This window comes from Arachis duranensis, chromosome 3 (genome assembly GCF_000817695.3).
Source record: "Arachis duranensis cultivar V14167 chromosome 3, aradu.V14167.gnm2.J7QH, whole genome shotgun sequence".
NCBI classification, from domain to species: domain Eukaryota; kingdom Viridiplantae; phylum Streptophyta; class Magnoliopsida; order Fabales; family Fabaceae; genus Arachis; species Arachis duranensis.
Window position 1 is genome coordinate 120803737 of NC_029774.3, and position 11005 is coordinate 120814741.

The 11005-nt window shown below is 32.2% G+C and overlaps 3 protein-coding genes across 5 annotated transcripts; 1 reads left to right on the forward strand and 2 right to left on the reverse strand.

The window, feature by feature from the left end:
- Positions 1-499: 499 nt before the first annotated feature.
- On the reverse strand, positions 500-2547 carry LOC107480752 (transcription elongation factor 1 homolog). 3 transcript variants are annotated; one of them, XM_016100918.3, is made up of 5 exons: positions 2401-2547; positions 1655-1777; positions 1428-1498; positions 998-1019; positions 500-886 (listed from the first exon to the last, which is right to left on the reverse strand). In XM_016100918.3, the coding sequence occupies exons 2-5, from the start codon at positions 1765-1767 to the stop codon at positions 826-828; spliced, it is 267 nt and encodes an 88-aa protein (XP_015956404.1). In that variant the 5' UTR covers positions 1768-1777; positions 2401-2547; the 3' UTR covers positions 500-825. The 3 variants fall into 3 exon arrangements, with proteins under 3 accessions (XP_015956404.1, XP_015956403.1, XP_015956401.1); XM_016100917.3 differs by having other exon boundaries at positions 1655-1782; positions 2401-2538; XM_016100915.3 differs by lacking the exon at positions 2401-2547 and adding an exon at positions 2107-2253 and having other exon boundaries at positions 1655-1782.
- Positions 2548-5314: 2767 nt separating this feature from the next.
- On the forward strand, positions 5315-7685 carry LOC107480751 (uncharacterized). Its single transcript, XM_016100913.3, has 8 exons — positions 5315-5636; positions 6298-6335; positions 6559-6645; positions 6758-6841; positions 6937-6971; positions 7111-7196; positions 7289-7354; positions 7441-7685. Exons 1-8 carry the CDS (start codon positions 5570-5572, stop codon positions 7473-7475), a joined length of 498 nt encoding a protein of 165 aa, XP_015956399.1. The 5' UTR covers positions 5315-5569; the 3' UTR covers positions 7476-7685.
- A 1058-nt stretch (positions 7686-8743) lies between these two features.
- Positions 8744-10739, reverse strand: LOC107480750 (ras-related protein RABA1f). The gene is made up of 2 exons (XM_016100911.3): positions 10266-10739; positions 8744-9427 (listed from the first exon to the last, which is right to left on the reverse strand). The coding sequence occupies exons 1-2, from the start codon at positions 10484-10486 to the stop codon at positions 8995-8997; spliced, it is 654 nt and encodes a 217-aa protein (XP_015956397.1). The 5' UTR covers positions 10487-10739; the 3' UTR covers positions 8744-8994.
- Between the last annotated feature and the right edge of the window lie 266 nt (positions 10740-11005).

Sequence of the window (11005 nt, forward strand, 5' to 3'; positions counted from 1 at the left end):
AATTTCAAAAGACTACCAGACAGAATTCTATTTTCCAAATTTTTGTATGAGTTTTATATCATAGGAACTCAACTTTAATTTAAAAGATGACTCAGATAATACAAAAAAAAATCAAATTAGATTTAATGTCAGTATAAATAAAAAAATAGGTTCGATGAATCTAAAACTGCTATTATGCATAAACATGTTAAACTTGAAGACTATTTATGTGAAAGGTCTATGTAAATACGATTAGAAAATATTAAAGTAGTTGTTATAATTTTTTATATTAACAATGACATATCATTTTCTAGGGAATATATAAGCAAACATAAACGGCTATAGAAGTGCTGCGTTTATGCCTTTTAAGCATTCTATCAAAAATCGCGAGAGAAATATAACATTTTTTCTCATACGCAACCAACGTAAACTGCTACACCTCTACTATTGTTTAATAGAAAAGATGCATTTACGTCTTCAATGTATAGATGTTATATTCTAATAATATTCTTGCCCTAAATTTATCATATAAGACAATCTCATTCTTTATTTCTACACCACAGTTAATATAACTTATCTACCATTCAAACTCTTACTACTATTGGGACTTACAATTTTACATAAGCACACTGTAAATAACATGACTAGCATCTGTATTGTTAATCAATGTGGCATCATCAAAGTAGGCATATTACTTTCGTGTGCATTGTAAACACTACTAATCATCATAATAGAGACAGACATAATTACAATGGACAGTAATTCCATTCATATTTGCTAAAACTGGATTATTTAAAACGCTACTAATCACCATCATCTTCCAACTGGATTCTTATCATCACACTACTAAGCACCGTCATCTTCCGGGTTGTTCACCCGTTCACATTCGTCAATCCACTCACTGTATCTGTATTGTTCAAATTAAGATTCTTGAGTCAGGAAAAAATAATAACAAATAAAAACCAAGCAAGGGAGATAGAGGCGGAGCATAGTTTGCAGATATAATTGTTGAACTTACATGTCAATTGGCTCCGATAAAGCTGCAAAGAAAACAAACATATAAGACCACTAGCCTCAGCCAAATCTAATTGTGTAAATAAATATAAAGTATAAACCCAGTAATGTATGACTTTGCATTTTCCAGATCAAAAACATGTATCAACAACGCTTAACCAACCAACCAAAAATTATTATTTATTAGCTTTAACAATAGATCTTGTTTTCTTTCGAAATTTTCTCCTATTTTCAGAATGGCTTGACAATATAACAACGAGACAAGTCTAAAATGCTTCATATAACACACACCATCTCCAACTTCATCAAAAGTATGATAAGATACACCAAGATAATATCATCAGTTAGTGGTATTGAAACAAAAGCCTATTTATCAGTCACCAACTACTTTAAATAAGTATGATAAATGTAAACCACAGTACATTAAAACCAACCTGTGACAGTAGTGCTAAAGCTCTCTTGGCATATTCTGCAAGAAGCTTCCCCGATCAAGTTCTTCATATCACTGTAAAAGAATCACAAGAATGAACTTTGAACCGAGTACTATCAATAATTCTAACATATCAAATGGCGGCTTCCTGATTGATTTTCAGTGATACATAAGACTTGAGGTCTTTGTGCAAACGGCATACTTTACAAAAACACATAAAAATTTGCTTACATGCGACATTCAACACTGGTGCCATGATTGCAGAAAGGGCAGCTGAAGACAGTGTCCAGCTTATCCATTCGCTTCTTTGGAGGTGGCTTCGACTTTGCCTTCCTCTTTCCCATCCCACAAATCCTGATCTTCATACAAGTGTTTTCAAGCAAGCAAAAGAATCAGTAAAAGAAAACAGTAAAAAAAATTCCTATGCATTTCCTAAAAGGCTAAGACTTCAGAATTTCTTTCTAAGTTCTGAGTTTGACATGGAGCAACAGTCTGCAAGCCATTACAATTTTCCAGCAATTCAATCAAATAGGCAATTTTTTTTGGCTCCCTTTCTATGATTAACACTAATTAGAAATTGCTCCCAAAACAAAGAATCCTACAAGAGTACTATAATTTTCGGTTGATCATAAAAAAAATTGAAAGAAAATTCCGATTTCCCCCTGCAGGACGTATCTACTTACCAGATTTTTAATAGCTAACATTCACAAACCCTAAACGACACAAGCCCCATCATAGTCCTCTCTCCGAATCCCCTTCCCCGGAACACCAGAAAAAAAGGTACATAACAAGATTAATACAAGAAAGGTTGAAACTACTTCATTTGACTTCTTGTTTACACAAATTTTCAAGCAGGAAAAACAAACAAAGAAAAGGAAAAAGAAAGAAAGAGAAAGAAAATTACAGATGAATTCTGTAATACATACGATGAAAAGAAACCCAAAGCAAATAAGGGATTAAGGAAAGAGATAACGTACAGAGATCGGAACAAGAAGCAGCACAAAAAGAGAATGCAGCAATTGGGAGTGAGGACTGAGGACTGGAAAGAGAAGTTAACCAAAGCGCTTACTTTATTTTAACTTTTTCCTTTTTCCTTTCACCAATGATTAAATATCCTTTAATTATTAGGGTATGTATTAGTAGAGTAAATTTTACACGAACCAAACTACCGTTAGTTTGCGTTTGTTTGGCAGATAAAATCCAAAGATATAATCATATAAGACCCTCCCGTAGAAAACTAATTTCAGCCCCTACTTATAGTTCAGCTTTCATAAAAAATAATTTTATATCAACTGAATTTTAATTATTTAATATAATTATTTAACTAATTATATTAATTAATTAAATCATATTTAATTTATAAATAATTATAATATTTAATTATATATAAAATAAAATATATGTATAGTTAACATATATTATGCAACGTTAGTTATTATATTAATAAAATATTATTTAATTTTTTTAATTTAATTGTCACATGTTAAAATATCATTGATTAAAAATTGTGATAGAATTTATCTTTATTTTATTTTAATGGTTAGTCTTCATTTTTTGTCAGATAAATAGTGAACTGGCCTTCGTTTATTTATTATTGGACATGCTCTAAAGATACAAAATCGTAGGGCCGTCAAAACAAATCAAACCTATCGAGTTAGCCCGTTTACCCATTTAAATGGGTGGGTTTTGCCTATAAAATTAAGCTCATTTATAATTTGGGCTACACGGGATGAGCCCGATTAACCGAAAAAACGGCAGGTTAAACGGGCTAATTCGCGGGCTAAACGGATGGCTCGTTTATTTATTTTTTTTGCATTTTTTTAAAAAAGTAACACTTCAACCCGACATTTCTTTCGATCCGACTCGAAAATCTAACCTATCAACTAAAAAAACATTATTTTTTAAAGGTTTTTGACATAGAAATAATATTTTTTGTCAATATTTTTCAACAAATAAAATAAAAGGATAAATGGGCTGGCCCGTTTAATCCATCGGGCTGACCATAAAAGGTCCGGGTTAACAAATTATGGCCCGCGAATGGAGCGGGTTTAAACGGTCCAGCCCATTTAACCCACGGGTTTAGCGGGTTAGGCCTAATGGGCGGGGTTAGCCCATTTGACAGCCCTACAAAATCGTATTTACCAGATAAGATATAGATAAAAGATATTGGACTTGTTTGGATGCTATTTTCGAAAAAAAAAATTAAAGATATTTTTTTAAAAAATCTTTTATAAAAATAAAAGTAATTTTATGTTTGAATATCTTATACTAATTTTTTTTTATCTATCAATTATGTTTGAGTTAAATAAGGTAAAAGTATTTTTTATTTATTTATTATGTAAAAAATATTTTTTTAAGCAAAAAAGATCTTTTAAAAAAAGATATAAATTGTAGCTTTTTTAAAAAAGATATTTTTTATTTTTTTAGTGCTTTTGTTTTTACTATTAAAAATTTATCAAATACACTAAAAAATAAAAAAATCTTTTTTTTATTGAAAAAGATCTTTTTTATCAATTTAATGACGCTCAAACAAATACCTTATATTTAGAGATACTGAATTAATCCTAACAAAAATGATGGGAGACACTAACAAGAAACACAATTTATTTTTTTTATTAATTTTTTATAATATATTTTTTATTATTATATTTTTTTGCAAATTTTTTAAATAAAAAAATGAGAATAAATTGAATTTTTATAATTTGTTTTAATTTATCACCAAATAAAATACAAAATATTAAATTTTATGTTTCTGTCATTTGTGTCTTGTTATCAGTGTCTTATCTTATCCATTATGATAATCAAACACACCATCATTGTTTAGTAAACCTAAACCTACTTTATTAAAATGTGTCTAAAATATTTAAAAATTATAATTATTTGAATCATTTTTTAAAATAATATAGAGATATATACCATACTCGAAAAATTTTAACGTTGACAATTATACAATTAAAAATTATTCAAATAAATATTTGTCATGGCGGAAGGAGTCGCAATGACAAATGGCTACCATGGCGTAGGGGACGCAGAAAGAACGCAACAACATGTTGAAGAAGAAAAAGCAAATACAAGAACACGGCGAAGTACTGTCATGGTAGAAGAAGACACAATAACGTGCCAAGGTAGTCTGGCGAAAAGGGACACGAAAGGAGACGCAGCGGCGTGTTGAAGAATTCAACAGAAAGCGGCGAACATGAAGAAGAAGGAGGTTGTCAGAAGGTGACGCAATTGTCTTTTTCTTCTTTAATTGTCATGGCAGAAGGTGACGCAACCACGTGTTGAAAAAGAAGAAGAAGCGAACACGAAGAAGAAGGAGGTTGTCAGAAACGTCACTGAAACTCTTTGCCATCATCGGAACTCTCTTTCGACAGTCGCATCAGCATTTTCGTTTACTGGCGTCATCTTTTTTATGATCGGGTGATTTTGTAAAATTTTAAAATTTTTTAAACATTATTTTGTTAATAAAAAAAATTAAATACTATTTTATTAGTACCAAAACCTTTTAAATACCAATTTGTTATTTATCTCAATAATATATTCAAATAATTATTTTATATTCGAATAGTTTAAATGAAAATTTATTATAAATAATTTATTGTATTTGAAATGTACTCAGGGTCATATCTTATAATTTAGATAAATATCTTTTAATTTTATTAGAATTTTATAACATCATAATCTGATGTTAAATTTAGATGATAAAGATAAAGATATAAAGTGAAAATATAAATATAATTTTTTTTATTTTTATACAAATTAAAAATTAATAAAATTTTTTATTTAAACAAAAAAGCATATATGAAGTGTGATATTAAGCAAGCGATCCAAGCCTAAATCTGACGCTACTTAAATAAGATAGTCTTTAAAAATAACAGAGAAAGATAAGATAAGCAATTTGTTTAAAATCTACCTTATGACGATACTTTAAAAACTAAATCAGTAGTTGAATAATCCTAAAATTGACAACTAGGGTTTTTGACAAACGAATCGATTGTGACAGAGGGTGCATCCAATTTTCCTCTCGCTTGTGAAGATCAGTCCCAGCAAAAAGAAGAAAAAAATCTCCACACGGCATCATTGCTGTTAACCACATAAAGTCCCACTCGGCTTCACTGCTACTTTCGCGTGTTACTATTTTCCGCCATGGGAAGGGGAAAATTCAAGAGCAAGCCCACCGGTCGCCGCCAGTTTTCCACCCCGGAGGACATGGGTAAGCACAATTCAATTAATCCCCTTTTCAATTTTTTTTTTCTCCTTGATCCCCGAGAAAATTCTGTTTTTCAGTGTAGCTTGTTCTAAATTAGCTTTAAGATTTGGGAGGTTTAACTTGTATTGGGATATGCTTTGATTCCTAACCCTACGTAACCTCTAATTCCATATTTCTTTAGCAAATTCTGATTTTTAAGCTTGAAAGAATATTTACTATTGATTTTTGGCTTGTGAGTATGTTCCAAATTTTTCGTATGGAGGTTTATGCTTATTATTCGAATTTCGGAAAATTCTGTTGTTTCTGTTTTTGGGTTGATCCAGATTAACTACCAGCTTGGGAGATTCTCGAATATGTTGTTTATTTGAATTCAAATTTACTGGTTCTACCTTCATGCCATGTGAAATAGAGTTATGTGCTTCTGTTTGATCGGTTCTAGATTCTATACTTGAATGAGATATGAGAAGCAAAGGATTTTAAGTTATGTTGTAGTTTTATTTTAGTGTTTTAGTCCTTTGCGTCTATTTGGGTGTCTCTGTTGTTTTTGTTGCAGGCATTTTTGCCTCTGTTCTAAGGGTCATGTAATTTTTGAGCTTCTTCCTATTGGAAGTCAAGCGTTGCTGAATTATCGTTAAAAACCTGATATTTCCACTGATTGCTGCAGCTGCCGGTACGTCTTCTCGTCCCAAGACTTTCAGACAGGTTTTCTTCTGCCTCTTATTCCGCAGCTCTTTATATTCTGTGTTATTCATGTGTGCACACTTACACATACTTATGATCACTTAAACACAGGATATTCTTTGTTGTATGCATGGAGTTTCTATTGGCATGATTCATGTTTTAATCTTTACACTGTTAAGTTTTCCATTCCTTCATAGAATTTTCTCTTCTTTAACTATGGCCTTTGTATTTGTGAATTTAATAGAAAGAAGCTGAGCATGAAGAGTCAGAACAGGAATCTGAGGAAGTATCCGAGAATGAATCTGGAGAAGAATCTGAAGGAGAAACTAAAGTCAGTATTCTACTTCCAATTGTTGATTGTTGAGTGTTTTTGTGTCTCTATTTCTGCCTGTATTATTGCCAAATACGAAATTGACTGCATTGTTGCCATATAATGCCTACAGAAAACAAAAGGTACTCAAGGGATTATTGAGATTGAAAACCCTAACTTGGTGAAGCAAAAGAACGTGAAGGCTAGAGACATTGATGTGAGTTCATCTTTCTGCTTTTTGGATCTTCCATTGACATATTTGTAGTAATTATGTTATATGGGAATAATAAGCACGTTTTCTTCAAAATGCAGATTGGGAAAACAACCGAGCTTTCAAGGCGGGAAAGGTATACATTGTTATACTTTTTTGAAAAGATAATCACACACAACTTTTTCTTTCAGTCATAAATTGGCAAAATATTGGGACTGCAACTTCTGTATTAACAGATTTTGCTAATGTACTTACAATTTACCACTTGTTTACAGAGAAGAGCTAGAGAAACAGAGAGCTCATGAGCGCTACATGAGGTTGCAAGAGCAAGGAAAAACAGAACAAGCAAGGAAGGATTTAGGTACCAGTAGCTCCTGAATAATGCATCTACTTGTTTGTCAACAGAAATATATATTCTCTAAATGATTAACTTTCTATTTCTCTTGCACGCAGAACGTTTAGCTCTTATACGTCAACAGAGGGCAGAAGCTGCGAAGAAGCGTGAAGAAGAGAAAGCTGGTAAGATTTTAAAACTGTTTGGTTTGTCTAACCCTCATTTTCTTGTACCCCCGGATTGAAACTGATAATTAATCAATTTGTTTCAGCCAAAGAACAGAAGAAGGCTGAAGCTCGCAAGTAAAATTCTATGGGAGATTTCATGTGTCCTTAGTTTTAGTCAAATTCTGTAGGTGCAGTATGTGTTTTCAACGCATTTTAAACTTCTGTTAATTTAATGTTATATTGGGTTTTAGATTTACCAATCCGCTTTGGTAACATTTTAATGCAAATATTTCCTCATTCACGTATCTTGAAATCAGACTAATTTTATATATATCATTATATTCATCCACTTCTTTTTCTGTCAGTATGATTTTCGTTTCTTGTTTTATAATCAACCTCATTTTTAAACAAGTGTTGGGTCATCTACTTGGTTAAGATCGATGGTTTTGCGATAAGCACATTGGATCAAGTGTTTGTTGGCTTGTTGCTCCTTCAAGGTTCATGTTAAACAAGCTCTAACATAATAATTTTTTTACACTCTGTTTACGAGTTTGGAATTTTGATTTTGAAAGGGAAAAGGGTTCTAGGTGTAATGTTTAGTTTATTTTATACTCCAAAATTTTTGTTTTGTTCCTCTTTACTTTTTTCTAAAATCCAAACTTACACACACATTAGATCAAAGAATAAAAGGTGGTGACTATAAATTAGCTCAAAACACAACCTTTACTAAAAAGGTTAACAATTTCACAGTATTTGCTAAAAAGGTTAATAATTTCAACTAGATTAGCATTTTAGCTAAAAAGTTGACTTCAAAAACTTAATAATGTTAACTCTAAAATCAATTAGTAAATATTTATTTTTGTACGTATAAGAATTTAATAATTGATCACCATTTAGATAAATAACCTGATACTTGTAAGTTGTAAGTTATTAATAAGTTAACGTAACTTATTGTTTAATGTATTTTATGGAATCATGTATTATTTTATTTTTTATACGTTTATATTATTTTAATAATTATTTTTAGTGGGGGAAGTAAATCTGTAAATCATATCATTTTCTGAATAATAAGATCACCTTTTCATTTCATCAAAACCTTCCTAAATTACTCCTAATTCTTGTGATTTATAAACAATTGAATACCGATCTTTTATTTTTGTGCCTCATGTTTACCCATCTTTTCCCATGAGTTACATTCCAGCTATTATTTTCTGCCTATTTTCTATTACTAATGACTAATGAATAATGTTACATCGAAATTTAAAAGTTCTGTGTATATTAAAAATCAATTCCTAAATTAGTATCTATATATTTGAGTATAAAATATAAATACTGTCATTTCACATATTTCCTTGGAAGTAGATGATAACAAACAGAAGCGCATGAAAACCAAAAGGAAACAGCACATAAGAAAATATGAAATTAGATAAATTGGATAATTATGAATATCTTAAAAGGTTAAATGAAAGTGAAAAACACCTAAGCTCTAGCTAATATCCAACAGATTCCCTCTTCCGACCAAAACATAAACATAAATTATGGTTTGATGCTGCTCTCTAGAATATCATTCTGATGCTGTTGTCTGGGCAATCTCTACATGGTTGGTTATAAACAAGGCAGATTCTGAATTTAAAATTACAGACACTTGTACTACATACTCAATTAGAACAACATCCACCTTTTTTCACCGCTGAGACGTCGTCCCGGGAACCAACATTGATCGTCTGCCCTTTTGGCAATGCTGCTGGATCATTACCAACTTCAAGGGCCTTCTTGCTTACGACGCTGTGGATCTGGGTCAGGACTTCTGTGAAGGCATTCTCAACGTTCATCGACTCAAGGGCAGATGTTTCCATGAAAAAGGTGCTCTCTCTTTCAGCAAAGGCAGTGGCGTCTTCGACGGAAACTGCTCGCAGATGGCGCAGATCTGCCTTGTTTCCTACAAGCATTACCACAATGTTGGCATCTGTGTGATCTCTCAGCTCCTTTAGCCATCTCGCCACATTTTCAAACGTAACATGGCCAGTAACATCATAAACTAGTAGAGCACCAACAGCTCCTCGATAATAAGCACTTGTAATTGCCCGGTACCTTCAATGAAGAAAAACAAGCTAAGATAGATATCTTACATGAAAATTTAAATAAGCACTTGTCATGCAACTTAGCATGTTGACATTGCAATCCAAAATGCTTGAGATCTAAAAAAGGAAGATCAATGTTATTAGTTCCCACTTCCCACTTTGATGCATAAAGAACAACAGGGGAGAAGAGGTTTTCTCTAGGAGATTTCAAAGAGAAAATTTCATTGCATTATTTAGTTAAAAATTGTGCAGACATTAAATCTAGAAGAAAGTTGAAAAAGTCCAAACATAAAAGTAAAGCTGTTCCTCAAAAATCCTTTTACATGAATTCAGAACCAACTTAAGCATTTCCCACATATGACACTAGTATCTATACCTAAACTGTAAGAAAAATTGCTACAATGATATTTTCCTTAACCATCTGAGATCTTCACATTTTAAAATTCTTTTCAAGATGATACGGACAGGCCAGGAGCTTGGAACCAACATTGAAATGCCTACTTATTGTCCCAGATGAAGGCTAAGGAAACAGCTCAGATTATTCAAACGGCTATTCAATACCATAAATGGCAGGACCGGCAATAAAGCATAAGAATACAATAGCTTTAGCAAGAAGCAACATTTTGCTTGCTAACAATGTTCCTTGCAAGGAAACAGAAAGCTCCAATGTACCTCCTATCTAGCTACTACAAGCAACATGGCGCATGAAAAAAACACAAACAAACAACAGCACTTTAAACCACCACCACATCAAAAATAAAATCAAAGCCACTCATATGTTTAAAAATAAATAAAATTGAAATGAAGCATGAATGGAACAAGAGAGAAGGGAGGAATAAATGTAGAACCTCTCTTGACCAGCAGTGTCCCAAATCTGAGCCTTGACAACCTTATCATCAACCTTAATGCTTCTGGTGGCGAACTCAACACCAATGGTGGACTTGGATTCAAGGCTGAACTCATTCCTTGTGAAGCGAGAGAGAAGGTTCGATTTTCCGACGCCAGAGTCACCGATCAGCACCACCTTGAAGAGGTAATCGTAATCGTCGTCCGCTCTGTAGGCCCCCATTTCCCAGAAAGAAAACAAGAGAAATAAAGGATTTTGATTGGGTGAATGTGAAGGAGGCTCAAATGGGTAGTTGAAAATGGAAGTGGAAGATAAGGGTCATGGTTGAAGATGGAACGAGATTTGGAAATTGGAAGGGAGGTTTAAAAAAACGAAACTTTGTTAGTTTGTTAAAGAGTGAATTGGAATTGAGAAGCAAAGTGAAAGAGAAAGAGGTAGGCGCTGGAAATGTGGGATTCTTCGTTGGCACAATGTGGGAATCAGTCACGCCGCTCAAATCTTAACTGGGCTTTCACCAAAAATAACACTTCCACCAAAAACAATTAACTACTTTAACCCTTCATTAACGTCATTTTTTTGCCTACTATAATGCTTAATTTCTAACATCAAATTTACAAATTAAACTGAATGACAAAGTATGAAAATGTACTGTATGCAATAAAGTAACAGTTTTTGTTTATAGCTTTTTTTTTATGTTGTCAATATAAAAGAAAGTTTTAATTTAATCGGTTATTTAGAGAG

Coding starts and splice junctions, on each gene's coding strand:
- LOC107480752 (XM_016100915.3), bottom strand. CDS start 2,127: ATGTTAGCTATTAAAAATCTG. Junction 1,020..1,427: donor CTTTAGCACTACTGTCACAG/GTTGGTTTTAAT, acceptor TTTTCTTTGCAG/CTTTATCGGAGCCAATTGAC. Junction 887..997: donor TTATCGGAGCCAATTGACAT/GTAAGTTCAACA, acceptor TGAACAATACAG/ATACAGTGAGTGGATTGACG.
- LOC107480751 (XM_016100913.3), top strand. CDS start 5,570: ATGGGAAGGGGAAAATTCAAGAGCAAGCCCACCGGTCGCCGCCAGTTT. Junction 6,336..6,558: donor GTCCCAAGACTTTCAGACAG/GTTTTCTTCTGC, acceptor TGAATTTAATAG/AAAGAAGCTGAGCATGAAGA. Junction 6,646..6,757: donor AATCTGAAGGAGAAACTAAA/GTCAGTATTCTA, acceptor TAATGCCTACAG/AAAACAAAAGGTACTCAAGG.
- LOC107480750 (XM_016100911.3), bottom strand. CDS start 10,486: ATGGGGGCCTACAGAGCGGACGACGATTACGATTACCTCTTCAAGGTG. Junction 9,428..10,265: donor GACACTGCTGGTCAAGAGAG/GTTCTACATTTA, acceptor TCTTCATTGAAG/GTACCGGGCAATTACAAGTG.